General features: G+C 57.7%; 11 protein-coding genes across 11 annotated transcripts; 6 read left to right on the top strand and 5 right to left on the bottom strand.

Moving 5' to 3' along the window:
• Positions 1-125: 125 nt before the first annotated feature.
• CH63R_03612 (C6 zinc finger protein) lies at positions 126-2,103 on the top strand (the record flags this gene model as incomplete). The annotated part of the gene is made up of 4 exons (XM_018298587.1): positions 126-928; positions 987-1,148; positions 1,218-1,778; positions 1,860-2,103. The coding sequence occupies 4 exons, from the start codon at positions 126-128 to the stop codon at positions 2,101-2,103; spliced, it is 1,770 nt and encodes a 589-aa protein (XP_018159833.1).
• Positions 2,104-2,381: 278 nt separating this feature from the next.
• CH63R_03611 (Serum paraoxonase/arylesterase) lies at positions 2,382-3,738 on the bottom strand (the record flags this gene model as incomplete). Its single annotated transcript, XM_018298586.1, has 2 exons — positions 2,382-3,350; positions 3,412-3,738. 2 exons carry the CDS (start codon positions 3,736-3,738, stop codon positions 2,382-2,384), a joined length of 1,296 nt encoding a protein of 431 aa, XP_018159832.1.
• A 1,444-nt stretch (positions 3,739-5,182) lies between these two features.
• CH63R_03610 (Poly polymerase) lies at positions 5,183-5,791 on the bottom strand (the record flags this gene model as incomplete). The annotated part of the gene is made up of 1 exon (XM_018298585.1): positions 5,183-5,791. The coding sequence occupies one exon, from the start codon at positions 5,789-5,791 to the stop codon at positions 5,183-5,185; it is 609 nt and encodes a 202-aa protein (XP_018159831.1).
• Positions 5,792-6,346: 555 nt separating this feature from the next.
• CH63R_03609 (uncharacterized protein) lies at positions 6,347-6,961 on the top strand (the record flags this gene model as incomplete). Its single annotated transcript, XM_018298584.1, has 1 exon — positions 6,347-6,961. One exon carries the CDS (start codon positions 6,347-6,349, stop codon positions 6,959-6,961), a length of 615 nt encoding a protein of 204 aa, XP_018159830.1.
• Positions 6,962-7,557: 596 nt separating this feature from the next.
• On the bottom strand, positions 7,558-11,102 carry CH63R_03608 (potassium/sodium efflux P-type ATPase; the record flags this gene model as incomplete). The annotated part of the gene is made up of 4 exons (XM_018298583.1): positions 7,558-8,247; positions 8,337-9,799; positions 9,859-10,741; positions 10,845-11,102. The coding sequence occupies 4 exons, from the start codon at positions 11,100-11,102 to the stop codon at positions 7,558-7,560; spliced, it is 3,294 nt and encodes a 1,097-aa protein (XP_018159829.1).
• Positions 11,103-12,588: 1,486 nt separating this feature from the next.
• Positions 12,589-13,176, bottom strand: CH63R_03607 (uncharacterized protein; the record flags this gene model as incomplete). The annotated part of the gene is made up of 2 exons (XM_018298582.1): positions 12,589-12,703; positions 12,821-13,176. 2 exons carry the CDS (start codon positions 13,174-13,176, stop codon positions 12,589-12,591), a joined length of 471 nt encoding a protein of 156 aa, XP_018159828.1.
• Positions 13,177-16,646: 3,470 nt separating this feature from the next.
• On the top strand, positions 16,647-16,877 carry CH63R_03606 (uncharacterized protein; the record flags this gene model as incomplete). Its single annotated transcript, XM_018298581.1, has 1 exon — positions 16,647-16,877. One exon carries the CDS (start codon positions 16,647-16,649, stop codon positions 16,875-16,877), a length of 231 nt encoding a protein of 76 aa, XP_018159827.1.
• Positions 16,878-18,360: 1,483 nt separating this feature from the next.
• On the top strand, positions 18,361-20,431 carry CH63R_03605 (UV damage endonuclease UvdE; the record flags this gene model as incomplete). Its single annotated transcript, XM_018298580.1, has 2 exons — positions 18,361-18,999; positions 19,079-20,431. The coding sequence occupies 2 exons, from the start codon at positions 18,361-18,363 to the stop codon at positions 20,429-20,431; spliced, it is 1,992 nt and encodes a 663-aa protein (XP_018159826.1).
• Positions 20,432-21,680: 1,249 nt separating this feature from the next.
• CH63R_03604 (transmembrane amino acid transporter) lies at positions 21,681-23,717 on the top strand (the record flags this gene model as incomplete). The annotated part of the gene is made up of 4 exons (XM_018298579.1): positions 21,681-22,129; positions 22,192-22,263; positions 22,335-22,685; positions 22,799-23,717. 4 exons carry the CDS (start codon positions 21,681-21,683, stop codon positions 23,715-23,717), a joined length of 1,791 nt encoding a protein of 596 aa, XP_018159825.1.
• A 1,262-nt stretch (positions 23,718-24,979) lies between these two features.
• Positions 24,980-25,763, bottom strand: CH63R_03603 (GTP cyclohydrolase 1; the record flags this gene model as incomplete). Its single annotated transcript, XM_018298578.1, has 2 exons — positions 24,980-25,285; positions 25,383-25,763. 2 exons carry the CDS (start codon positions 25,761-25,763, stop codon positions 24,980-24,982), a joined length of 687 nt encoding a protein of 228 aa, XP_018159824.1.
• Positions 25,764-26,887: 1,124 nt separating this feature from the next.
• CH63R_03602 (Transcription initiation factor tfiid subunit 11) lies at positions 26,888-27,912 on the top strand (the record flags this gene model as incomplete). The annotated part of the gene is made up of 2 exons (XM_018298577.1): positions 26,888-27,484; positions 27,541-27,912. The coding sequence occupies 2 exons, from the start codon at positions 26,888-26,890 to the stop codon at positions 27,910-27,912; spliced, it is 969 nt and encodes a 322-aa protein (XP_018159823.1).
• Positions 27,913-27,969: the final 57 nt, after the last annotated feature.

Here is a 27,969-nt window from a genome sequence, read left to right as displayed (position 1 = left end):
GGGGGGAAGAAGGGAACACCAGGGAACATGAGGTCTGACCCGTTCGTGTGCTGCACGTCATCAGGCGCGGGAAGAGCGATCTCATCCTCGAGGGCGTACTGAGGGTGGAGAAGTTTCTCCACGAGATGAAGGCCACCATTGTCAGTCCTCTCTCGTCCACTTTCTCCTCCTCATCCGCCTCCGCGTCGGCGTTCCACCTCTCACAGAACCCGTCTCATGAGGGGCCTTTCAAGGGAGCGCCGCCCTTTTCCGAGCGCCGGCCCTCCGTCGTGTCCCCGGCCCTCCGGTCCGCGTCGCGGGGGTCCTTCTCCGGCTCTCCGCTCACCGAACCCCACCACCACCAACACCACCATCACCACAACCAGCCGCAGCGCACGCCCGCCTCCGAGACGCAGTACCAGAACAACTACGAGAACGCCGTGCTGGACTCCATGCACACGAGCACCACCGAGTCGGTCTTGCAGTGGCCTCACTTCGATGCCTACCCGACCATGCGGGACGGATACGTCTCCATCTTCCACCTCGAGCAGTCGCGGCCGCCGGTGAAGACGCGGTCGACGAGCATGTATCCCTACGTGACGGCGGAGGACATCGGGGCCATCATCGACTCGTTCGAGCACACCGTCAACTTCTGGTACCCGACCATGTCCCGCAGCCAGCTGGACCAGGTCCGCGACCTCATCTCCGACGGCATCCCCGAGGAGGACAGCATCCTGGTCTGCCTGGCGCTCTTGACCATGGCCCTGGGCTGCGTCGGCCAGGTCACCGCCGGGCTGACTGACGGCGCGACACTAAGTGGCGAAGAACGGAAGCGGAGAGCGGCGAGGAAGGCCATGGGCGACATGTACTTTGACAGCGTGCTGAAGAAGCTCCACGTCGTCCACACCAACGTGGGGAGCACGGCTACGCACTGCTTGTTCTTCACGGCGTAAGTGGCTTGTTCTGATAGACTTGGCTGACCAAACCTGCTGACCCGCGGGTTGCAGCATGTACTTTGCCTTCCTCCGGCGGCCGTTGCAGGCTTGGGAATACATCAACGCCGCCTCCGCCAAATGTCTCCTGCTGCTCTCCTACCCACCCGAGTCCGAGTCCACGGAAGACCAGGAACGGATTCGCAGGATTTTCTGGTCTTGCTATATCCTCGAGAGGTTAGCTAGCCAATCCTTTTTTTTACTTGTATGGCAGAGAGAGGCTCTCTCGACTAACAACTTCCCGAGTGACTACCTCGCCGAGCTCTCCGGGCTTCCCCAGTCCGGTATCGCCCGCATCGAGTCATCGACTCCTCTTCCGGGGGAGTACAACACCCACCAGGACCCGCAGGTGGAGGAGCAGTCCTCCATGTACTTCCTCGCCTGCATATCGATGCGTCGTCTGCTAAACCGCGTCCACCAGCTCCTCTACGCCCACGGCACCGGCGCCGCCCTTGACCACGCGCGCTTCCCCTACGTCGTCGCCGAGCTGAACCACCAGCTGGACGAGTGGCGCGAGGTCCTCCCTCCGGCCTTCGCCTTCAGCGTCGGGTTCAACGTGGTCGGCAACAGCCAGAGCACGGCGACGGAGCACGGGGGCTTCCTGCGGCAGAGGTATCTCACCTGCCGGAGCGTCATTTACCGGCCGTACCTGATGTGGATGCTGAGCGGCATGGCCGGCGGCAACGCCATCAGCCAAGACGCTCTGAGGAACTGCAAGGCTTGCTTGGATGCGTGCTTGCTGCATATCCTCAACCTGAGGGGGTTCGGCCAGACAGTCCTGGTCGATACCTGGATTTGCTCGCTCTCGTAAGTAGTAGCGCGCCGTCCTGTGGAATGGAGATGAGTGTATGCGAGAGTTCCCCCACTGACGTGTACCCCCTGAGACAGCATGGCCGGCGCGATGCTTGTTCTTCTCGCCGCCTGCCGTATCCAGGCGTTGAAGGACTTGATCGGGCCTGAAGTTATGAGTGCCGGTGACCACTTGAGGCAGCTCTTGCAGGGCTGGCAGGGAGTCATGGGCGAGCCTACGTCGCCGAGTGTTGACCAGGCCATCAGAATCATCAGCGACGCAGACGGGTTCATCCAGGACGTCTACAGGGCGGGTGATTCACATTCCACCAGGCGTCAATGAAATCTTTTCCAGGCGTGAAGCGCAAAAGCTTACATGACAAGATAGATACCTGTGTAAGGAAATGTGTTGATTGGTTCATAATGGTAGGTGAAGGCATGTAATGAAAATAAGAGACCAGCTTCACAAATAACTTTACTTCATTCTGAACAAAACGGTGATCATGTACTCCAGCTGTAACTCAAGATATTAAGCTGTTGGGCGCTATTGGCCGCAAAAAACGAATGCAGTCAACTCGAGTCGCTCAACTACGCCGGCTTTCACAACATGTCCATCACGTCTTACAGGTCGACCTTCACGGCGACAACGCTGGTCGACATGAAACCCGTGATGAAGAGCCACGCTTTCCTCTGGCCCTGCTCCTGACTCGGATCGATGGCGACAAGGACGGCAGTCGCAGCCGAGCTGATCCTCGTGCCGTCGTCCTCGAACAAGATGCGCTTCTCATAGCCGCCAGCGTCGCCCGCGGCCGGCTTGACGTACCACACGATGGAGCCGATCTTGGGCTCCCCCTTGCCGGCCTGCGTCAGGATGTCGATGGGCCGCGAGACGCCCGCGAGGACGAAGCCGCTGGCGTCGAGGATCTCGGACTTGTAAGGGTCCTCGAACCAGGCCGGGTTGTCGATGTACGTGTCCACCTGGATGGTCTCCGAGAGGTCGATGCTGGTGTTCTTGGGGTCCGGGGAGAGCTGGGCAAGGTGGATCTCTCCGCCAGCGCAGTTGTTGACGATGATCTCCCGGGGCCTTCGACCGTGGCCCAGGCCGTTGTTGTTGCGGAGCCCGGACAGGGCCACCTCTACCTTGAGGCCGTCAGTAGGCAAAAGGGCGGACATCTCGTCGACGCGGACGTGGACGGTGGTGGTCCAAGAGGTGACGGGCAGCAGGTCCTCGACCATTCTTCCGATACCTTCCGAGTGGTAGTGGTCGTTCGTGACGTAGAACGAGTACGGGTCCACCGCAAAGAGGTCGTTGGGATTCTTGATCAGCGGGTGGATGACGGTGCGCAGATGCCTGACGGTGGACGCCCCCAGGATGTGGTGGAAGATCTCGACGCGCGACTGGGACTTCTGGACGACTTTCTGCTCGCTCTGGCCTCCGATCTTGGTGGCCAGGTAGTCCGGGTGAGGGACGTGGTTGACGGCAAAGATGTAGACCGCCTCTGGCCTCTGGGGGTCCGAGATGACATCGATGCCGTGAGTGACGAACGTGCTGTCAAAGTTCTCGAACCTGAGTCGTTTTTGGGTCAGATCCTGTTCATGTCAGCGGCTATCCTGCGTCCCACATTTAAAGCAGAACCGACTCGGATCGCACCTTGGGGTTGATGACGTGAAAGGAGCCCTTTTGCTTGCTGCCCTTGACGGGGTCGTCGAGGTTGGCCAGGCCGGGGAACCACGCCACCCGCGTCTCTGTGTTGTCATCGCAGGCGGTGAAGAGGAGCCCGCTCGGGGTGTGGTGATGCAGATCCTCGCAATACACCGTGTCGTCGATGAAGACGAAGTCGCCGCCGTTCAGCACGGAGGTGTTGACGCTGGCTCGTCCGATACCGACGAGCGTCACGGCACGTTGGGCGGCCGGGGCGTAAGTGTATCCCCCGAAGATGGCCAGTCCAGCTACCAAGACGGACACCAACGCCGCCATTCTGGGCTAGTGAGTGTGTCGAGAATGAGCCCCTCGAATACGTGAAGATGGCTGGAAATATGAGCTGAGCCTAGCCAGCCCTAGTGAATTTTGAGCCAGGTGTGAGACTCAGAGGGTGAGAAGGACCAAGGAAGAAGGTTGAGACGCGGAGTTCCAGGATGCGAGGGGATATTATCTTAAAACGATGGGAAACACTGCGACGAGGAACGCGGAGCGGAGGTGTTTGGGGCGTACCTCGGCTCCGCATCATAGCGGCCAGCCAGGGTCGTAAGAATCTGCGGAGACGAGGCATTCTTGACTTACGTCATGCGTGGAGAGTTAGCCAGCAAGGTTAGCTGCGCTACTAGACGTCTTGGATTAGTTATCGTAGCATGGCTTAGAGAGGCTTAGACGCAGACAAGAGTGAAGTACGCAGGAGGGGGTGCATTATGGTGTTTCACTTCATTGAGGGATTCACAACACTGACAATTGGGCTAGGTAATTCGTTCCAACATCGTGTCCAACGCTGGCTCAGTTGCTCGGCTGGTCACATTGAATAGGAATTAAAAACAAGAAGAAAAGGAGAAGAAAACCCATACAAGGTCACCACGGTATCATCATCGTCCTGAAGACCAAAAGACCAAACCACACTCATTACACGCGCTTGCTCATTTCGAACCCGAGAATCGAACCCGCCGTGCGCAGCAACAAACAGACCACTCAGTGTGGTCCATACATCACACTGTCAGGAAGTCTCATGTCCCGGAACAGCGAACGAACTCTGTTTAACCTCGTGCTCTGTCGAGTTTGGTGTCCGATTTCGACTCGGCTATTTAAGGTCAGCCACATCGTTCCACTTCATAGGCAAACCTTTCAAAGATGAGAGGTCATCACTTCAGTCACTACACCATATCGGATTGAACCGTCGACGATGCGCTGGCTCTAAGTGGATCAAGAATGTGGATGTTTGATGGGTGGTGGTGGAGTTGACGCGCCAAAAGGCTAGGGGCTGTGGAGCGGCGTGGGAAAGGAGCTGTAAATGCATCAATGGCTTGGAAACGGATTCAGCTACATGTTGCTATGGCGGAGACTCCTTTGCATGAACAGACAGAGGTCGAAAATTATAGGATCGTTGACAGGTTTCCTCCGCGAGGCCCTCGCCCACAAGAATGACCCCCAGGACCACAGGGCCTCCAGCTACACGCTGCATGGCTTTACTTTCGGAGAATACAACCATAGGTCATGGGGAATCATAACGTATGAGAAAGTATGCGATGGGAATAGTGGGAATACATGCTACACTCTTCCACTACCATCACCGCTAGCAGCCTATGCTCCCCCTACAACTGGCTACAAGGGCAGGTTTAACCTCCAGTGACACCCTCCCCCTTCCTCAAACCGAGTTCGAAACCGTTCAATTCAGAGATAGATTAGGATACAAGTAAAATCGAAGCAGAGTCACAGCTCAGGAACTTTCTTCCTCCCTCCCATGCTGGCGGCGCCGCCGCGGAGGCAAGCGCATGCCCATCTGCAGCTCCCACAAAGAAGCATCGAATCTCCCGTCCTTCAACGCCCCGGAATCGCCGGCGTACATGAAGGTCTTGGCCTGGGCCTGCTCGGGGCTCTTACCGTCGGCGAAGAAGATCATGCACGGCGCCAGCTCGTACGCGCTCGTTTCGTACCGGGCCAGCTTGAACTCCTGCTCGGCGGACTCGACAAGAAAGGCATACCCGAGTACTTCCTCGCCAGGCCTGCCGTCGACGAGGGCCTTGTACTGGCCCCATGAGGAGAGGCTGTATCCGATCACCTTGCCGGGGCGGAGTTCGGGTTCTTGCTCCAGGTCGAGGATCCGCTTGAGGAGGTCGGGCTGGATGAGGGTGCCGTAGAAGAAATAATGTATCGGCTCATAGGTGTACGGCTTTGGTGGATCGACGGGTCGAGAGAGCCAGTCGTCTGGCGCAGAGGCGAGCTTCGCGAGGTATGGCGATTCCCTCTCATGCTGGCGAAAAGACGCAAAGGGAGGGAGCGGGGGCGGGGTAGGCGGCTTGGCTGGCGATGCTGACGGATTATCCATGTCGGGTTCTGTCAATGGGTGTGTAGTTAAACCGGAACCATGGGCAACATGAAGGTTGTTTCGTGGTGGCATAATCGTACAGTCTGGTGATACCCGCGTAGCCGGTACCCTAGACTTTTGCGGTGGTGTAGAAGGAAAAGAAGAAGGAGAAGCATGTTGCCAAAAGAAGTCTCGTTGTTGGTTGCGCCTCATTAGACTCGCCGACTGGGCTGGTCGCGATGGCTGCGGTTCACGTCGGAGACGGGGGTAGACGTCAAAGGTTCCAGACTTATGTCTTTTGAGAAGAGCCAACTCGACCATGGCTCTCTGGCGACGTTTGTGGACTCATTTCGGAGATGGCAAGTCGTAAGTGATAAAGCGAGGAGCAAACTTCCTCTTCAATCTTTGATTCCTTCTTCATCTTACACCGACATCAACACCAGAGAAACATCACTCTTCGCAGCATCCCGTCAAAGTCTCGAGCAAAACCGTCTAGTTCATTCAATCAACGTCCAAGCGGCAAAAAAAAAAAAAAAAAAAAAAAAAACATAACATAACTACCCAAGAACAAACAACATGCGCTCCGGATCCCTCGTCCTCGCCCTCCTGGGCCTCGCCCTCACCGCCACAGCCGACGACGAGAAGATCCAAGTAGGCTTCGGTCTGCGCCCCTGCCGCGAGATATGCTACAAGAAGGCCTCGGGCTCGGGCTCTAGCCGGGTCCACGAGTGCGACGACCTCCCGTCCTGCGGCAACCTGTACCGGTACAAGGACTACGTCAGAGGTCCCGCGGCGACGGCCACTACCGCGGCATCGCGGGTGCCCGAACCCACGCCGGCCCCGGAGCCGATCCCCACGTCGATCTCCGTGACGCCCTCGACCCCTGCGACGCCTACAGCTCCAGCCCAGCCGGCTTTCCCGTGGAGATGCCGGGGTCGCTGGCCTATCAAGCGGCCGTGCAGGACTCCCGCCAGCGCTTCCGCCAGACCAACCAAGGCGTGCTTCCTGACGACCTCGATCCCCGAGACCATCACGACTGCCGAGACTATTACGACCCCCGAGTGTCCCATGCCGACCACCACCACCACCACCACCAACGAGACAACGACCACCCGACGATGCAAGCCGTGGGGGTTCAGGGGCTACGACCCGAGGTCCTCTTGCGGTGCCCCCGAGGCCTCCTCCTCGTGACGCCGGGAAAAGCAGGAGGGCGACGCCAAATCCGTCTCCGCGTCCTCGCTCGTGGTCTTGGTCGCCATTGCCTTCTTGCTCGCAATGGTGTAGCCGGCGCCTGGGTCCCAGCCAGCATCGTCAAGAAAGCTGCCTCTAGTAGTGGAAGACAAGAAATTGCAGCATTTGAGGCGTGAGTCTCGGGGGTCTTCTTCAGGACGACCAGGAAGACACACGTTTGGATATTCTCATAATGTAGATCAGATTCAAAGTAAACAATAAATAATACTGGGTAAATATTGTTATGGTTCATTAAGGACCGTCTGTCATCTCCCAACAACATCCGCCATCCCGTCGTGGACCATCATCAACCATCTTCCTTCTTCTCTCTTTTGAAGCACTGACTTTTTCGTCCTCGGTTGGTATATCAAACCCCCATGTCTATATGCGGCGAAATGCAACGTATGAATTGCTTCATGGAATCATCATCAGAGCTTCTGGTATCTCTCCTTCTCTCTCTCTCTCTCTCTCTCTCTCCCGTCTTGGCCTTTCTCGTATCCCTCGTCATTCTTCCCTCCTCCTATCCATTTTTTGTGTTTACTGAGATTCGGTCCCCATTACCGGCTACCCCCGCTGGAGTATCCGTTGCCGCCCTTCTCGCGCATGTCCTTCTCGTTCGTGATGGTCCGGCTGCCGAGCGTGGGTGACGACTCGAGTTCGACGCCGCCAATGGTGTAGTAGTGGCCAAACACGCGGCTCTCGAGGTCGGCGATGCCGCCGTGCTGCTTGTGCGCGACGCGGCGGAAGTAGATGCGCTTGGCCCACTTCCAGGCCTCGACGCCCATGAAGAAGAGCACCGCGCAGACGAAGACGATACCCCACTCCCACGTAATGGGCGCGTGCTTGAACACTGACGTGTTGAGCACGGGGATGTAGATGAGCGGGAAGATGGTGACGAAGCCGATGACGATGGCGAAGAAGAGGAGCTTGTTGCGCCACGTGTCGATGAACCACTGCGTGAAGTACTTGGTGCTCTTGGGCTGCATGCGGAAGAAGGACCGGCGCATGTTGACCATCTCCCAGGCGAGGAAGAGGGCGAACCAGGTCAGACTGGCAAAGCACGTAGCACGCGCGCGGAATACCGTGTCACACTCGGGAGAGTACGTGTTGTTGCAGTTGTTTCCAAACTCGCCGTTGCCCCAGCCGAACATGACGAGGACGAACGAGGCCAGGCAGAGGGCGGCTGTCCAGAGACCGTACACCAGCATATCGAGCATCAGCTCCCAGGTGAAGACACCAACCTTCATCTGTTTTTGTGTTGCGTTAGCTTCCATTCATAACTGGGGGGGAGTGATCCGTGTAGACGGGATCGAGGTGTGTGAGGGGGGTGCCTTACGTTCTGAGGAGGGCGGTCCATGATATCCGGGGCGGCGACTTCGAAACCGAGAGCCATGTCGGGGAGACCAGACGTGATCATGATGATCCACATGACTTCAACGGGCGCCAGGGGGAACACGGAGAGACCGCTTTCGTCCTTGAAGATCAGACCGATGAGGAGAGTGCAGGCCTGGGCGACGTTGCAGGCCAAGACGTGCAGGACGAACTTCTGGATGTTGTCAAACATGCGGCGGCCTTCCTCGACGGCGTTGAGGATGGAGGCAAAGTTATCGTCGGTGAGGATAATGTCCGAGGCCTCCTTGGCGACGTCGGAGCCGCTCTCTCCCATGGCGATACCGACATCGGCGCGCTTCAAACTAGGAGAGTCGTTGACACCGTCGCCCGTCATGGCTACGAAACGCTGGCGTCTGTGCAGGGCCTCGATCATGCGCACCTTTGTCTGGGGAGCACAGCGAGCGACGACGAGGGGCAGGTGGGGGAGCTTGTCGATTTCGTCGTCCGAGAGCTTGTCGAAGTCGTGGGCGGCCATGACCATGGTCTTTGCGACGTCGGCCGAGATCTCGTTCATGCGCGTGGGCAGGATGCCGACCTCGAGAGCGATGGCCCGCGCCGTCTCCGGGTGGTCACCGGTAAGCATGTGCACGCTGACACCGGCCTCGTGGAACTTCTTGACCGACGGCCCCGACTCGGGGCGCGGGGGGTCGTAGAGGCCGATCAGACCGCGGAAAGTGATATCCTTCTCGTACAGCTTGCGGTCCAGGTTCTCGTGGCCGTCGACGACACCGATATCGGACTTGCTGGCGAAGGCCAGGACACGGAGCCCGAGACGGGCGAGAGCCTCCATGTTGGACAGGATGTCCTTCTCAATGTCCTTGGTGAGCTCGACAACCTCGTCGCCCATCTGGATCGTGGGGCAGGACGAGATGACGCGCTCGACGGCACCCTTGGTGAAGAGCCACGTCTTGTTGCCTCCTCCCTCAGCCTTGGTCTCGGTGTCCTCGAAGATGACCGACATCTTCTTGACGTCGGAGTCAAAGGGGAACTCGGCAATCTGCTTCCAGCGGTTGCCCTCTCCCGCGAGGCGGAGACGGTTCCAGTTGAAGCGAGACGCAAAGACCTGGATGGCGATCTCGGTAGGGTCGCCACGCGCGTGCCACTCGCCGTCAGTCTCGTGGACGTTGGCCAGGTTGGCAAGCGACGCGACGTTGAAGTAGTCGGTGAGGACGGTGCTCGACTTGACGCGGTCCTCGGCGTCGGTGTTGGAGAAGGGCTCGCCGTCACCCTCCTTGGTGCGGAAGTCAATGTCCTTGGGCTGGTCGACGCTGTGGCCGAGGTCTCCGACGGTAGGGTTGAAAGGCTCGTTCGTGTTGCTGATGGAGAAGGTTCCCTTTCCGGGGATCCAGGCCTTGCGGACGACCATCTTGCCCTGGGTAAGGGTACCGGTCTTGTCGGAGCAAATGTCTATCAAGGGGGGTTAGCAATGACGCTATTATCTCGAAGCATGTGTGGACTTGACCTACTCGTGACACCGCCAAGGGCTTCCAAACTCTTCAGCTGGCGGACAATGACGTGACGCTGGACCATACGCTTGGTACCCGCGGCCATGGTGATGGTCAAGACGACGACCAAAGAGGCGGGGATCATGGACAGACCGGTGGCGACAGCGTAGATGATTACTTCCTGGACCGTGTTGAAGTTGTTGGCCCCCAGAACGATGATTGCGCAGATGACGGCAATACCAAAGAGGAGGATCGCAAGCTTGGACAGCTTCCTCTGGAGAGGTGTTCCAACATTCACTCCGAGGAAGCGTCCGACGGCATCAGACAGGGTCAGAGTCCACGCCTGGAGGTAGCGACCGAAGCTGGCAGAGCCGTCCTCCTTGCGCTTGACGTCGCGACGGCGAGAGTTCTTACCCCGGAGGGCGGCGGCAATCTGTCCAATCTCGGTGTACATTCCGGTGGCAAAGACGATACCACGAGCACGGCCCTTGGTGACGGTCGAGGAGCTGTAGGCAACGTTGAGACGGTCACCAGGTCCGGTCTCGTCATCGAAAGTCAGAGCAGCCTCCTTGCGAATAGGAAGGGACTCGCCCGTCAGCAGAGCCTCGTTCGTCTCGAAGTTGACGGCCTCGAGGATGCGGACGTCGGCGGGGATGGTGTCACCCGTCTTGAGCTCGACCATGTCACCAGGGACAATCTCGACAGTCGGGACGGTGATGTTTCGGCCCTCACGGACAGCCTGGGCGGTGGGAGAGCTGAGAGATCGAAGGGAGTCCATGGTCTTTGCGGCCTTGAATTCCTGGTGGAAACCAACGGTGATGTTGAGCAGAATGACACCTGCCACGACACCTCCTTCGATCCAAGACCCAATGCCAAACGAAGCGCCCATGGCCAGAATGAGAACCTATCGACGCCATGTTAGCTGAGCCTCTCCATTTGTCTGTTCGTCCAGGAGGATCAGGACGGCTTGAGTTAAGGGGTGGAAACACGGGCGAGGAACGACATACCAAGGTCATGGCGTTGGCGATTTGTCCGATGAAGATCTTCAGGGGCTGGACGCCCGCCTCTTCGCCGAATTCGTTACGGCCATACTCGTCAAGGCGAGCCTTTGCGTCTTCGGGGGTCAAGCCATCGTCCGGATTCGCTCTGAGCTCCTGGACGACTTGCTCAACAGTCAAGGCGTGGGCAGGACGGGAGATGGGCTTGTTGGCCTGGCCGGAGACGTGGTTGGCCATGGCCTCGGCCTCGGGATCTTTCTTTCCCATGATGAAGGTTGGAACGTCGGAATGGACGAGATTCCCGAGCTTGAATGGGGGTGTGAGGAAAGAGAGTTAGAGAGGTAGGGAGGGAAGTAGAGATGTGTTTTTGTGTTGAGTCCTCGAGAGATGATAAAAGAGACGTGATGTCTCCCGGCGGTGCCAAGAGTGGTCGTCGTCGGATCCAATCGGAGTCGAGGGAGTTTGTTTGTTAGTCCTGTTTGACAGGAAACGCTTTTATGGAACGGGCAAAAGTGTGAGTGCTCTGCTCTTATCCAGGTTCAAGCACTTCTACCCCCTTAAGGTCGAGAGAACAGGCGAGCATAGGAAGGAAGGGTTGACAACAAAGGAGCCCGGGGGTTGAGACGATCTCTGATGAAAATCGAGTGAGATGGGAAACGGGAAGAAAGCCAAAATCTCGGGGGGGCTTGGGAGAAGATGTATACTTTTCTCGTCTCGTCGCTCGGCGGTATGACTTCATACCATGATAGGCGGGGAGTATGGCCTTGGCCCGCAAGGAACTGCGCTCGCTCGCTCGTGGATATGTGTGTGTGTGTGTGTGTGCCTGTAGGTGTTCCTTCAGCCTTGGCGGCTCTGCGCGGGGCTCCTCCGGGGGGACCCCAGGCTTTCCCATGGAGTTGGAGTCTCTTGGATCTTGGGAGCAAGGAGTCCGAAAGCCGGTCGAAGGCACGCGAGTTGTTCGATAGCACGCCATAGGAGATCTCGGTGGGAACTCTACGCTCCCGCCTGCCATGTTGAGTCCGCCGAGAGTCTGGGCAGCGGGCCTCATTCTGGGCAGCATGCTCGTCTAAGAGGCCGAGGAGCAAGTCTGGGCGTCGTAATCGAGCAAGTCTGTTGGGTCTCGGGCGGAGACAAGGGAAGGGAAAGGGGGGGTGGACGAGACTGATAGCCTGCGAGGTGCGAGGGGGAGGAGGCATCGACGCTTTCGGTGATGAGCATGCCTGCGCCCAGAGATAATAGAAGGCGAGAGTTTTATTCTTCTCCACCACGCCTCAGCCACTCCCAGGCCATTCTGCCTTCCAAGAAACACCGGATGTGGGGGGTTACCCATCCTTCTAGAAGACTGCCCTTTACGAAGAACAGGGGTTCTGCCAGGTCTGCAGTAGTGTTGTCTCGTCGTGTTGTGTGGTTGGTCATATCGTCCGCAAATGGCATCCGTGGCGCCGTGGGCCGCCGGCACAGGTCAAGTGTCGTCGGGCATACGGGCGTCTTTTGGTCTCTCGCTCTCCTGAGTCTGTCTGACTTGTATGTCACTGAGCCGACTCCTCCCGGTGTTTCCCGGACGGCGCAAGGACACTGGGAAGTGGAACCGACGACGGCGGGCGGAGACAGAGGAGGAGACAGAGGATGGGAGCGAGGGAGAAAGATAGAGAAGAGAGAGAGAGAGAGAGCCTTCGAGCAGCCAAGACAATGCCGAGCAGCCGTTTCCTGGGCGGCACGGTTGGAAGCCCGCGTAAAGACTCATTGGGTTCAGTCATGTTTGATAGAGGAGACAAGACAAACCGGGGTGAGGAACCGCGGCCCCCCTCCTCCATCTCCTCCACCTCCTTCCCCTGCTCTGATTACCCCTCGTCTGCTCGGCGCCCGACCTGTCTCAACCTGCTTGTTAGCGAGCCTACTTGTCAGTCGACGTGGACAGCAGGGCCGTGGCATGCGAAGGTCCAGTTCCCCCGTTTGTCAGCGACACCCGTGAACAAGTGACGTACGCACCATACGACGCCCGCACGGCACTACGTTGCTCGGGAGGCCTCTCTCGGAGCACTAGACAAGTATAAAGCGCCGTGTTTTGTCCCGGGTCCCTACGAGTATGAGGAGACCGGAGGTTACGCTGTGAAACGGCTCTTTCGGCGCCGGCACCGTCGCAATCGAAAAAAAAGAAAAAAAGGGACCCCGAGATTTTCGGCCGTGTTTGTCCAACGTCTCTCCCGTCGAAACCCGCAATCGAATCAGTTTGGTGGGTTCCGGTTATCCCTCGACCCGAATCAACCCTTCTCTCGTCACACCATCTCTGCACAGGACTGCACAGGACTGCACAGCGCAGTGTTGTACCAGTTGTGCCCATCGCTGCCCGTCTCCCTCGTCCTCTTACCGTCCTGGCTGGATGCTTGCCTCCTGTCCGCCCCCGCATCCGAGGACGCCTGCCCAGAGTTTGTCCAAATTGCCGCTGCGAGTATCGTGGAGAGAGCGCGAACAGGAACCGGGATCCTGCCCCGGTGTGGCCGACTCACATCGTCCCGAGCGCGATACGGGCGGGGGGGAGAGAAGTTGAGAACGGGTCTGCCGAGAAACAAAGCCACCCCGAGTGAGACGCCCAGACGCTGGGCGGGAGGAGGGGGGAGGAGGGGAAGAGGGTGGACGGGGTTGAGGGGGACAGCGGTCCTTGAGGGATCATGGATGATCTGTAGACTCATTGAAATGTGTCGAACGATATCGCAAGCTCCTCGGATAGGACCATGCTTCTTCTCTCTGGGGGGCGGCGGCGGAGAAGAACAAGATCGTGGATAACCTGCGCAGCAGACGAAGATGCCCTCTCCACGTATCATGTTGCAACCTGCCGCATGTTTTTTGCGGGATACTCGGACGATGGGGGGTAACAGGGGCTCTGAAAGGCTTTCTGCTAATTTCGTCCAACATGCCCAGCCTTGCTTGATTCGGCGGCGCGAGTAACGACGGTTCATCGTATTGGACAGCGGGACGTCTTGGCCGCCCCGAGGTGGGCATGAGAGGTGGACTGCGGACGAACGTTACTGAGCCTTTGTTTGGCCCGTTTGCCAGCCAAGGAATGACGGCCAACTTGGCGTTTCTTGGCCGGTGCGCTGGGCGCCGGCGCCGCTCCTCCAGAGTCCACTTTCCTCTCCTCCTCCAGCGCCGCCCTCGGCCCTTTTGCGTTGTCTGATGTTTCTTCCGGGGGGTCGTCGGTAGGTTAGATTGGGTTGGGTTTCTCCAAGGGGCCCCCGGACGGCGGTCCTTACGTCGTCCTCCTTCAAGATGTCCGTAATGTTTCTAACACCGCCGATAGCCTGATAGAGGGGCAATCGCAAGACGAGGAGGGGGTGGGTGGGTGGTGTGGTGGGTTATGGAGGGGCTCTTTTCCCCTTTGTCCTGATGGTCATGAACGCCCGCCCCCCGTCATCCCCCAACATTCCCCCGCCCATCCACTGATGAGTTTGCTCGAGAGTCAAATCACCCCCCCTCCTCCTTCACTGTCCAGTACTCCGTCTTCCTGTTGCTGCGTTTTGTCGTCTTTGCCCAGAAATCCAGACTCCCTGGACTCCGTCCTCACACACTAGTGGTTTATGAATACATCGTACGGGTGTGTGTTTCCCCGCTTACCAAGGATGCCAGGACCTGTAACGCCCATTACAATTACGTCACCGCAGAAGACTATTTTTCTTGTCCTCGAGCTGGAGTTGCTTCCCAAGTTCCCAAATCGCACCTGAGTTGCTGGGATTTTTTGCCAAGCCTCTTGGCCCACGAGAACGAGAGGGAAGATGACCAGCATCGTCGGGTGTGGAATGAGGGGGTCGATGTTTCGACAATGATAACGAGATGACCGGAGAAGCTGGGCACGAAAAAGCGTTGGAGGTTAAGTTGGATTCCACCATTGGGCCGCCAGCTGTTTGCACGGAATACTGGGCGCCCAGCGGTGAAGAGCGCCACCTTCGATATGTCGGTTGCGTGTGAGCGCGCGAGCGAGTGAGTAAACCGCGCGTGAGATGAGTGATTGGGTGAGTGGGTGAGTGCGGGGTTGCGTCGATGCCGATGAACACAGGACAGGACAGGACTCTCTTTGGTCTGACAAACCTGTCGTTATCTAGCTTTCCCATATTCTCCACGTTACAACCACCCAACCCGGCGCTGCATACAAGCCTCGTAGCCACGGAATCCGTCATCCATCATCTTGTGTAGCGTTTGGGCCAAGGTCGGCCGGTCAGCTGTCATCTGATCACAACTCACTGTGATTGCCCGCTTTCCCGGCGCCGTTTAAAGGGCCGCGAGAGCCGGTCTCGTCTTCGTCGTTTGCTATTGTTTCTTTGTGAATCGTCGCCGTAACGTACAGATTGCGAATTCCATCGCAGGAGTCGCAATCAACTGACTGAGCATTGCTTGCGCCTAGGCACATCCGCATCGCATCAATTGATAGTCGTCAAGCGGGGACGGTGAAATGCCCCTTGCTACATCGCCGACGGCGACATGGACGAACTCGGCATAATCCTGCTCACGCTCTTCATGTTCCTCCTCGTCTGTGGGCCGATGTACAGACCGTAGGAAAGCCCGGTCCGCGATTAAATGAGCGACGACAGGAGCTGACGTGTGCGCTGCTCGGCAGAATCTGTCTCACGTACATGTGGGTGCAAGATCATCGCAAATACCATCCCCGGACGTCGCAATTCCAGGAGGCTCGTCGCAAACTGAGCACGGTATCGGAGTGCACGAGCGTTGGCCTCGAGAAGTTAGATCTCGAGTCGGGCCTCCACCAAACCGATGCGGAACCAGAATGGTGAGTCTATCTCGTTTGGGGGGGACGCCCAGCATTTGGCGATGGCGCGACAGCCAAAGGGGATGGTCAGCTGTAGCACGTGCTCTAAAGCCGAAAACGACAGGCGGGGAAACGCAATTTGCGGGTGCATAATCTGTGGGTTGTAGAGGATAGCCCGTCACTGACTCTGTGGTGCTGCCGGCAGTCCCATCTGCATCGGATCACTATTCGTCGCAACTGGAACCAATGTGGCCGGAGCAGGACCGATGCAAACAAGGCCATCGCAGGGGGCGGTCGGGGTTCTAGAAGAAAGTGGGGGAGAAGCAGGGCCGACTCTGAACTCTGAACATGGCCGGAATGTTCGGGCAGCGGCATCCAAGTGGAGAGGGTCTGCATGGCGGTGGCGGGAGTGGAAGAAGTCGCCGGTCAAGACGGATGCCAAGACGTCCGACGATGATATCCTGACGCTGAAGAGCTGCAAGCACGCCTTCCACGCCAAATGTCTCTCGTCATGGTTTCTGATTGGGCGTTATGATTGCCCCGTTTGCCGGAATCACTACTGGCAGTCGCGGGAGGCGAAGACGAGAACGGCATCTGCACCGATAGAGCCGATGTCGTCGGGGCCGGTGTTGGGAGCGGAGTCGGGGCGGGAGAGGGGAGACGACGGGTCCGGGGTGGCCAGACCGAGTCCGGCCAGGCTTGCGGTTACGCGATTGGTGGTGCCGATTATGTGAGGCCAGGGCGTTGTGTACTTTCCATTGTTTGTTTTTTGCCCCCTCCTATTTTTTGTGCCTCGGCGATACCCATTCGAATCAGGTGGCGGAAATGTATCCAAGTAACTTCTGTTGGCAGCAGTGTGCAGTCGATTTGAAGCTAGAAGATGACGTAGTTCGAAAAGACCGTATCGACATGATGGACGGGTGTGGTGAACAAACTGAAGCCAGTTTCTTAGTACTGGTGATGCTAGCAACATTGAAATGACGGAAGCGTGTAGTCAATTCAGTCCTCCATGAGGTCGCGTCATCACAGCCGGATGGCTTGCTCAGTCAATGATGGAGGAGTCGATGAAGGTGTCGATGGAGGTGTCGACGGCGCAGGCGCCGATGGCAGGCCCCGGGGCGGACTGGGTGCCAATCGGCGATGTTCGGTGGATGACGGAGCTTTTGTTCCCGGACCTCCTGCCGGGTCGCATCACCACTGGTTCGTACGAGTTCCTGCGGGTTGGGTTGGATTGCAATGGGCGGATGGGCGTTCTTTTCGAGCGAAGCGAAGGTGGCGTGTAGATGGAGACGACGATGGAGATGGGTGTTGCTTGTGGCTTGTGCAATGTGGCTTGCAGGTCCCGGGAGTGAGTGTGTATGTGACGATGAGGATGAGGTCATGCATAATGCGGCTGAAATGCGTGTGGAGATGGAGCAAACATGTTGTGCCCTACCCTACCTGATCGTACCTTCCTTCTCTTCACCTTCTTCCCACCCACCTAGTTGAATGGGTGGATAGGTAGGCAGGTGGGTAGGCACCTTCCTACCTACCTGGGTATGTCGGTCGAGGCTGATTCTGCTGGCTGAACCCGACGCATGGCGGTGCAAGGAAGGAAGGAGAGAGAGGCACTTGCACCTGGTGTTGCAGTTGCCTCCAGCGAAGTGGCTTCCCATCGAATGGTGTGTGACAGCTGGGGAGGTACGATAGGTAGGCACGCAGGCATGCAGGCACAGTAGAGATTGTCTACCTTACCCTACCTACCTACCTAGGTACAATGAGTACTTGTGAGTCTGTCACAGTGACGTCGAACTGCCGCCTCTTGTGACTTGCCTTCTGGGGAATGACGCAGTCCATCGGGTCCGTGCCTACTTCCCTTTCGCTCTGTGAAGTCCGAATTGTCGACAGCAACAGCAACAACATAACTCAATACAACACAACATAGAACACGGCCTCCATTTATTTCCATCCAATTCCCTCCACCTTCCACCACGGCGGCAAGTCCTAGATCCTACAGTAAACGTGTGGCAAGTGCACAAGGCGGACTTCAGGCATCTTGCCCTTTGTAGGGTACCTAGTAGGGTAAGCAGCCAATGCACGTACATCCACATACGTACCTTGTACCTCGCCATCACCATCTGACCTCACCATCCACGATTTTGTTGGTTGATCTCATCCACCTACAGCCAGCCTCCCTCCTCTTGCACGGTACGGCGTGATCATCGCTCTGCCCTCACGGCAACCTATTCTATTCTACACAGTAGCTGCTCCTCTCGCCGCTCCTGTTTCTACAGTCTGTCCAGTCTTTGCTCCCCACTATTGAGCATCCCTCCAGCCACGGCCGAGATCTCATCAACACACAAACACACATCACACACACACTTACGTTCGCTTCAACCAAATCCCATGTACCTATACCAAACTCATGGCTCACATCCATCACGACATTAACGCCTCGTCCCTGTATCGCCATTCCCGTCTGGAAAAAAGACACCCACCCTCCATCTCAAGACTAGGGTTGTCTAGCATAACCCATCCCTCCCGGAGTCGCCAAATAACATCGCCGCCACCCCCGGTCACTCTCTCTGCATGAGGAGCTTTTCTTCCGCCGCAGCCAATCACCTTCGTCATCCTCGACGACTGTTCCGTCACGCCGGCTCTGTGCCGTCATCTAGCCGTGTCCCGCCGTCCCTGATATCATCTTTTGCCCATTCTGTCCACACGAGCCAATCCACGCCTGAGAAAACTCCAGTCACACCAGCTCGTCTACTTAACCCTTACGCCGCCATGGCTCCCTCCAAACGCAAGAAGTCTGCTGCTGCTGCTAACGCTGCTACTGCTGCTGCTATGGATTCCTTGCCTGGCAACCTCAAGTCCGCCAACCCCGGCCCACGCCGTTCCGCCCGTCACCTGCCCGAAGTTAACCCCGTTCCTGTTCCCGAATCGGGCGCCACAATGTGCCCGGCCCCCGGCCAAGAAGCAACCGATGAGCCCTCCGCAAAGCGCCGACATGTAAGCCGCAACAAGGTCGAGGCTTTCCAGGAGGGCGTGCGCAACGCTGTAATAGAGCTCAGCGAGATGGAGAACCGTCTACAAAACGCCACGAGAACGTCCCGCCTGGCCGTCGAAGCGAGCTCTATCGCCCTCCGCAGCGATGCCGGCCGATCGGAAGAGACTAACTTCCGTCCCCGGCTGAAAACGAGACCAACCGACCCCGAAGATCGCGCCCGCAAGGACGAAGAAGAGCGATCCGGCACCCCCAATATGGACGCCGCCCCAATCAATGGCCCCGATGGCGAGGCCGCCATCTGCGACGTCGAGGACGACAAAATCCGTGAGGAAGACGCCCCCGAGAGGGGTGCAGCACGAGAGCCCCCCGTCAACAGCGCATATTTGCCTCTGCCATGGAACGGCCGATTGGGTTATGTGAGACCTGCCTGTTCTAAAGACTTCGAGCCATGCTCGCTCAAGGTTGACTGCCCAACTAACACGATACTCTTCCCAGGCTTGTCTCAATACATACCTTCGCGCTGCTAACCCCCCAGTCTTTTGCTCGCGGACTTGCCGGATAGCATCCATCCTGCAACATCGCCATCCTCTCGCAGACCCGAACCAACCTGAACACGCAACCAAAAATAGACCCGACGATACCCAGCCCGCCGATATCCGCCGCGGACAGGAGTACGTCCAGGAACTTGGGTTGGCGAATGCCAGGGACATTCCCAAAATGCTTCGATGGAACGACAAGTACGGCATCAAGTTCATGCGCCTCAGCTCTGAAATGTTTCCATTTGCCAGCCACGAGGAATACGGCTATAGTCTCGCCCCTTTCGCTGCTGACGCTCTTGCCGAGGCGGGCAGAGTGGCCGCCCAGCTCGGGCATCGGCTTACGACCCATCCGGGCCAGTTTACGCAGCTAGGTTCGCCTCGCAAAGAGGTCATCAACGCCGCGGTCCGCGATTTGGAATACCACGACGAGCTGCTCACGCTGCTCCGCCTTCCCGAGCAGCAGGACCGGGATGCCGTCATGATTTTGCACATGGGCGGCACCTACGGTGATAAACCGGCCACCCTGGACAGGTTCCGTACCAACTATGCCAAATTGTCGCCTTCTGTCAAACGTCGCCTGGTCCTGGAGAACGATGACGTATCGTGGTCTGTCCACGACCTCCTTCCCATATGCGAGGAACTGGACATTCCTTTGGTTCTCGACTTTCACCACCACAACATTGTATTCGACTCGAGCCAGCTACGAGAGGGCACTGAAGACATCACTAAACTTTTCGATCGTATTCGCGCGACGTGGACCCGCAAGGGCATCCGGCAGAAGATGCACTACAGCGAATCATGCCCTGGTGCGGTCTCGCCGCGTGATCGAAGGAAACACTCGCCGCGTGTACGCACATTGCCTCCTTGTCCTCCTGACATGGACCTTATGATCGAGGCCAAAGACAAGGAGCAGGCAGTTTTCGAGCTCATGCGCGCCTTCAAGTTGCCGGGATGGGACACGTTCAACGATGTTGTGCCATATGAGCGACTGGACGAGCTTCGCGCTAACAAGGCCGGAAATGCTAAGAAGGACATCAAGAAGCCGCCCAAGAAGTCGAAGAAGAGGGCCAAGAATGACGACTACGACGACGAAGACGACGACAACAAAGGCGATGGCGATGGCGAGAATAAGGCGGCAGAGCCTGGGCCTATGGATGTTGAGGTGTCGACCATTTCTCCTGATGAATTCGGGATGGGTGGGCCTCAAAATAGAGTGTACTGGCCCCAGGGCATGGAGGAGTGGTTGAAACCCAAGAAGAGAGAGGTGAAGAGGAGCAAGTCGACCAAGGTGAAAGAAGAAGTCGCTTAGGGGATTCAAGGGGGGGGGGATAGACTATCGAGTCTGTACATTGACATCATTGAGGTTTCGCATGTACGATAGAACTATCATGTACAATCAACACTACTAGCGCAGCATTTTGGAATAAAAGAGCCTGTCGAAATGGGAATCAGCGCATGCCGTGGTATCTCCGGAGCCTTCTCCTGGTGTTTGTCATGCTCCAACCGGACTGGTGCGTATAGGAAAGTTCCGCCGATTTGCCACACTTGTGCCAGGAGGGACCGCTTGAATGCCTCCACTTACTTGCACAGGTGGCGAACTGTGTCTTGCCGAGTGACGTAGGACAACCGGGGGCCCCTTTTTTTTGGACGAAAAAGCTTTGAAGACATTCAAGAAACCGTTACCCTGGACCTTGTGTGATCCATGGTATGATGAAGCGAGGTTAAGAAAATCGAGCGAAGGATCGAGAGAACTGTTCTTGGAGGGATGTTATGAGGCAAGGCGGCAGCCAACACCATGTGTTTGCCGCCGAATATGTTTAACAAACATGCCATCTCTCGGGACACCTGACACCAACTTTGGCTGCCATTTCATCCTCCATTTGAGTCCTGGTGATGGGGGTTGACAGAGCAAAGAGGGAGAGAAAGGCCCATGGTCGGACACCTTCTTGCGGTAGAGCGGAATGGATTCCGATGTCCAATCAACAGCTCTCGCGGGCCAAAGTACGACCATGCAAGAATCGTCAAGGCTGCTTGAATTCCCTAATTGGGATTGCAGCAAGTTCGGACCCGGGGAAGCCTGGCTTCGAGACGAGGGAACAACCCTGAACGGTGCCTTTGACCCCCCGGGTCAGTGGCAGACGAGAGGAAAGCATCACGGTCGAAACGCCGGGCTTCAGGCTGCGTGTCTTGGAAGTGCTGTATGCTGTATGCTGATGATTCAAACGTGATATATCGCCAAATGGGGCGTCATGCCCGGATGAGAGCGGGATTGAACTCCATGAAACACCCGCGTTGCCCTTGCAGATGCCATTCCACATTCCGCCTCGGAAGGAAATAGATGCTCCGAGGCCCGCTGCCTCCCCATGGCCTACTGGGCCTGAAGTCATCCCGACTCTGACACACACCCCCCCGCGCAAAACATGCCCGAACACCCCGTCGCGTCCGCGCTCACGGACGCCCAGGGGCTATTTTCCCAATTATACAGAAGCAGCAGCAGAAGCAGCACATCCAACCCCTCCGGCTAGACCTCCTCTGGCGGGAACGGACAGCTCATCGACATGGCGGGACCGGCAGCGAACCTCCACGACCCGAAAGTCACGTTCGAGGAGTATCTCTACTGGGCCGCCATCACACGGGCCGAGGAGAAGCTGGCCAACGAGCGGTACCTGCAGGCCCGGGGCCCGACGACATGGAAGAGCGTCATCAAGGACAGGTTCCGTAAGGGCGACGAGCACGAGGAGAGGTTCCAAGGCGGGAACGGGGGCGTCAGTGGGATTGCCGGGGACGCGGGCAACAGCGAGAAGAACAACGACGACGGGAGCGACAAGGCGTTGCAGCAGCCTGCGTCGGACGGACACGACGGGGCGGCAGCAGCATCAGTAACAGCAGCAGCAGCCGCCGTGACGCCTGAGGAGTGGAAGAGGGCAAGTCGGGCGATGAGGACCGCGAGCTGGGGCGCCATCTTCTACCTGATTACGACGGACATCCTAGGACCGTTTTCAACGCCGTGAGGACATGATGCTCCACGGTAATTGGGAGCCGATGATGCTAAACAGAGAATCGAACTAGATGGGCCTTTGCGCAGATGGGGTACGGACCGGGCATCGCGCTCTACACCGTCTTCGGCATCATGTCGTTCTAGTAAGTCGAGGCATGCGTTGGCCGAACCGGGGGGGACGGGAGGCTGACTTCCGGCACTACCTGAACAACAGCTCCGGCTGGATCCTCTACCAGTCCTTCCTCGGCCTCGACTCGGACCGGTACCCGCTCCGGGGCTACGGCGACTTGTACTTCCGCGTCTTCGGCGCGCGCGCGCGGCACGCCGTCAACCTCGCCCAGGGCCTGCAGCTGCTGCTCTTCGTCGGCGTGCTGATCCTCGGCAACGGGCAGTCCATCGCCCAGATCTCCCGGGGCCCAGACGGCGGCGCGGGCGTCTGCTTCGTCGCGTGCCTCGTCATGTTCACGGCTGCCGGCTTCGTGCTCGGCCAGGTGCGCACCCTGCAGCGCTTCTCGTGGATCGCGAACCTGGCCGTCTGGGCGAACCTGCTGATCATCTTCATCTGGTGAGTCGTCGACTCCGTTTTTTCTTGTTACTTTTTTCTTCCAAGGCTCTATTGAGCCTGGCCTTGATGAGAGGAGAGAGAGAGAGAGAGATGCTGACAATGAACGACCAAAGCATGGGCGTCGTGGCCCACTCGCCGCCCAACTTCGCCGCGACCCAGGCCTCCTTCGGCGACGCCTTCGGTCCCGGGCCCGTCCTGACGTACGCCGGCACGCCGCCCCCCGGTAAGGCGTCCGGAGGGTCCGGGTTCCTGGGGTCGATGAACGGGCTCAATCAGGCCGTCTACTCGTACGGCGGGTGCCTCATCTTCGCGGCCTTCATGGCCGAGATGCGGCACCCAATGGACTTTTGGAAGGCGCTGCTGTGCGGCGAGGCCTTCATCTACGCCTGTTACCTCGTCTTCGGGCTGTATGTCTACTCTTTCCAGGGCCAGTACGCCTTCAACCCGGTTACGCAGAGCCTGTCGCCGTACTGGTGGCAGACGGCGACCAACGTCCTCGGGCTCGCCACGGGGCTAGTCGCAGCGGGCCTGTACGGGAACATTGGCATGAAGGTGCTCTATGTCGAGCTGCTTCAAGGCGTCTTCGGGGCTCCGCCGTTGACGGAGGCGGCAGGTAAGATGCTGTGGGCGGCCGCGGTGCCGGCGTACTGGGCGCTCGCCTTCGTCGTCGGCGCTGCCGTGCCGCAGTTCTCGCTCGTGTCGGGCTTCATCGGCGCACTCTTCATCCTTAGCTTCACCTACACCCTGCCGGCGCTGCTCGGGCTCGGGTTCTGGGTCCGCAGGGACGCCATGGTGCCCGAGGAGGAAGGGTTCGACCCGGCGACGGGGCGGTACGCGTACGTCGACGGCGGGTTCCGGCGGTACTGGAGGGGGTTCCTGAGGCGGCCCGTCTTCAACACGTGGAACTTTGTGTACATGCTCGGCGGGCTCGTGACGACGGCGCTGGGCATGTACTCGTCAATCGAGGGCTTGGTGGAGGCGTTCGACGGCAAGTCTCGGGCCACGAGCTTTGGGTGTGCGAGCCCGGTGTAAGTGACACGGGTGAATTTAGGAAGACATGTTCTGGGGGCGGGAATAGCGTTGACGACTCCACAGTGAGCGCCCTGTATCTTCCCCGCCTGCAATTTTCTTTACTTATCGTCTTTCATGTCGTTATCGGCTTAGATCGTTTATCTTTATGGAACCCGGATGACGACTGAGGAATGGGTAGAGACGGCAAGCAGCAAAACGCCATACGTCCAGTTGTTCCATTTCCCTTGGCCGGATGCCTAGATAATGTGGTCGGCCAGAGGAGTTCCGATGGCCTGTTTACAAATGGTGTGCGCAGTTGTCCGTCGGCGTATGGTGTTCTTAAGGCTATCAACCTCGAGATAGATCTTCCACATGCCAAACAGGATGGCTGAGGGTAGTTGCATTGAGTGTACTTACATGCAAAAACCCGACGCTTTCTTCTGGCTCGAACTGTAAATTGTCGGGAAACAAAGCCTTTGCTCAACAGTTCTCACACATGATCCATCGCGGAAACAGGTCGGGTTACCCGCTACCAGTTCAGAGCCCAGAGTTGAAGTAGAAACTTTTCGAAAAGTTTGGGGATCCCATTCTAGTCGAGCGTGTTGGAGTCGTTATGCTGTTCGACCTTGGCGTTTGGAGATCGTGTAAATCGTTGCTTTAGTTGGCGCGCGTTCGGCCGTGATGCTTCGTGTCTTTCTTCTCACTGAAACGTCTCCCCAGTTCGACCATGGAAGGTTTCCTTGCCTGGAATTCGTTTTTGCTTCTTCTGTCCCCCGCATGAGCTTTCCTCTGCGCGGGACATAGCTCTTGTGCCTTTCTCAGTCGCTCACTGGACATGTTTTTACTGCGCCTCCATCGCGCGATGCAGTGCAGCCAGCCACAATGCAGGGAGACGAGAAGAGAGACCTCACCGCCCTCCCGACTCCCGACTCCCGAGACCGTCTGTCGCACCATGACAGAAGACGACATGGCGGTGGCCGACCTGCGACGTGCAGTCGGTTGTTTTTGTATTATTCGCGCTGTGAAAAATCTTTTAGATCCTGAACGAGCGTTGAGCTCTCCCTTCTCATGAAAATTCTACCTCCCAGAACCCCGCCAAACGCGCTTGTTGACCCAGTGTTGAAAACATGGTCTCTCCAGTTGGTCATGATGCATGCCCAGTTTAAACCAAAACGCCTCAAATCCGCAAAATAAGTGGTAAAGGGAATCTGGCACGAGTACCACCCACTGCTGTCGAAGGACGAGACAGGTCCCAGTGGGGTGGGTATAGTGCATGTATCTCTTTATTTCTTCAACCCCACCAGGCTGAGGAACTCGTTGCGCGTCTTCTCCTTCTTCTCAAAGGCACCCAGTACGCAGCTGGTAATTGTGCTCGCCGCCGTCTTCTGCACGCCACGCATTACCATGCACAGGTGACTGGACTCCATGACGACGGCCACGCCCTGCGGCTGGAGGATCTCCATGATGGCGTAGGCTACCTCTTTGGTCAGGCGCTCCTGGATCTGGAACCGCCTGCTGAACATTTCGGCGATGCGGGGCAGCTTCGAGAGGCCGATGACCTGGTTCTTCGGGATATAGGCAATGTGCATCTACGGGTTCCCCATATGATTAGCCGTCGACCACAGGACCACCAATTTATGATTGCTTCTTTGCCGATGTTCTGTTTAAGGGTATCACTCAACGCACCTTGCCGGTAAAGGGTACGAGATGGTGCTCGCACATGCTAAAGATCTCAATGTCCTTCACAATGACCATCTCGTTGTGGCCCTCCTGGAAGATGGCGTTGTTGACAATATCCTTGACGTTCTCCTGATAGCCGCGGGTCAGGAAGAGCATGGCCTTGGCGTAGCGTCTCGGGGTGTCGAGCACGCCCGGGCGGTCGGGGTCCTCGCCGACGCATTCGAGAATCGTACGGACGGCGCCCTGGAGCTTCTCGAGACGGATGGCGGCCTGCTCGGGGGATTCTTCGAGTCGCTCGCGTGTTCCACGGCCTGGTAAAGAGAAAAAGAGGGCGCGAGTTAGTCGACAAGTGGCCATGAAAGCAGCGTGAGGGGTTGGTTTGGGCATATGGTTTGAGTCTTACTCGGGCGACTCAGGCCGTCAAAGTCAATCACCGGGCTCGGGGATCTTGTCAATGCTCCCTCCGTCTTAGCTTTGGACTTCTTCTTGGCCGGTTTGGTGGTGAATGTGTCGCGCGGGTCGCGCGCCGGCTGGGTTAGGCTGGGGCGGCGCGTCTTTTTGGCAGGATGGCCGTTGACTCTGGCATCGTCGTCGGTGCCTTTGCGCTTCTTGGAAGAGTCCCGCTTGCTGCTGGACTGGCTCGCGGTTTCGGCCTCGCTCAGGTCGCTGGAGCCGCTGTGGCCATTGAGCTGGCTCTTGCGGTGCTTGTGGCCTTTTCTCTCGGAGGGCTCGGATCGAGTCATTTTGCAATTGGGCAGTATGCCGGTGATTTGTGTTTAGTTGTAGAAGTAGAAATGAGGTGAGGTGAGGGGCGTGGGATGTTGGAGGGGGATTGCTCTAGATATCTAGCTAAGGTAGGTAGGTCGAGTCAAGTCCCCCTCCCCCCCCAAAAAAAGCTCGGCCCGCCGGACTCAATTGCTCTGGAGGGAAATCGGAGCAGAAAATTCGGTTACGGGCGGCCTTATCTTATCGTGCGGTATCACGCTACTCGGAGGCTGCAAGCACCATCGATCACCAAGGTTGCGGCGCACCGTTCAGCGTTCACAACCGCTATAAGCTCCGACAGGTACCCGCTTTTTTAATGTACCCGGTTGGGTACGTACCTCACGGTGCTCCCAATACCTAGGTACCAAGGAACCTAGATCAGGGTCTTCCATCCCCCATTCAGACGCCCACGTTGTTCCACATTCCAGTCATGTGATTGAGGGATCCTCCCTCCTTCCAAGAAACAAATGCTGAGTCAGCTTGCCTAATCACTCTCTGGCATCTCGCGGCGCGACTTCACCGTTCAGGTACCTATTGCCATATCGAATCTAATCCCCATCAACAACCTCAACTACGGCGCGCAACCGACACGTTCTTGGACAAAATTGCTCCCGGCTCTTGCAAAGAAAAAAAGAAATTACTCCTCACTCTCCGTCCATCCGAAAAACTGGACTGCAAACTTCCACCGGCAACTTTCGATACCCTGCGATTCGATCAACCTCCACAACTGTCGCCAATCCTTCACGATGGCTTCTCCTCCATACTCGTACTCCCCGACGGCCCTCTCACCACCATACCCATCTTCCGCACAGCTCCCGGTGTCAAACAAGAAGCGCGCCTCAGATGGCGCGCCTCCAGGATCCGCCAAGCGCCGCAAGGCTTCGACCCTTTCCGTCACTTCGGCCGCCGCGCATCCCCTTCGCCAGACCTCCTTCCCCCCCGAAGCCAGATCGCCATTCCCGCGATCACCCTCGGCTGACAACCTGAGCATCGTAAGCGGTAGTCAGGTCAGCGGACCTCCTAAGAAAAAGCGCGGCAGGAAGCCCAAGAATCAAACAAACGTCGAGGCGAGGGAGCAGACGCCGTCGCTCGTAGGCGGGCGGGCGCCCACGACGGTTAGCGGAACGGGCGCGGGCGCCGAAGGCCAGGAGGATGGCGCCAATGACGAAGACGACGATAACGACATGCGCATGGCGTTGGTGGACTCTACAGTCAGGACTCAGGAGCAGAAGCAGGAGGAAATAAGATTACGTGCCATGCTCGTTGAGTCCTTCGACCCGGAACAATACGACCGATACGAACAATGGCGCGCTGCCAAACTGACAGACGCAGTGGTCAAACGTGTAGGTTTCATCCCGCCCGACAGACGGCTTTTTGTACCCCACTGACGCATCCGCAGGTCGTCAACGCGACCGTCTCGCAATCCGTACCCCCGAACGTCGCCCTGGCTGTCAAGTCGGTATCGAAGCTCTTCATCGGAGAGCTCATTGAGAGAGCTCGGGATGTGCAGGGAGAGTGGATCAAGGCCACGGGCGAGAAGCAGTCCGAAGCGCCCATGCCGCCGCCAAAGGACGAGGCCAGCCAGTCTCAGGCCGCGAAAGATGACCGAAGGGGCCCTCTGCGACCGGATCATCTCCGCGAGGCCTGGCGACGTTACAAGATGTCGGGGGATGGAGGCTGGGCGGGCATTCAAGGCCTGTGGCACGAGCAGCAGCAGAGCGGCGTCGAGAGGTTCCCTGTCCGAACCGGCGGACGGCGCGTTTTCAGGTGATGCCAAGATGGCGGGATGTAGCTATGATACGATATTGACAAAACAGCGGAGAGGCAG

The sequence above is a fragment of the Colletotrichum higginsianum genome, chromosome 3, assembly GCF_001672515.1.
Source record: "Colletotrichum higginsianum IMI 349063 chromosome 3, whole genome shotgun sequence".
NCBI classification, from domain to species: Eukaryota; Fungi; Ascomycota; class Sordariomycetes; order Glomerellales; family Glomerellaceae; genus Colletotrichum; species Colletotrichum higginsianum.
The sequence above is the reverse complement of the archived record's forward strand: the minus strand, read 5'-3'. Positions and strand labels throughout refer to the sequence as shown.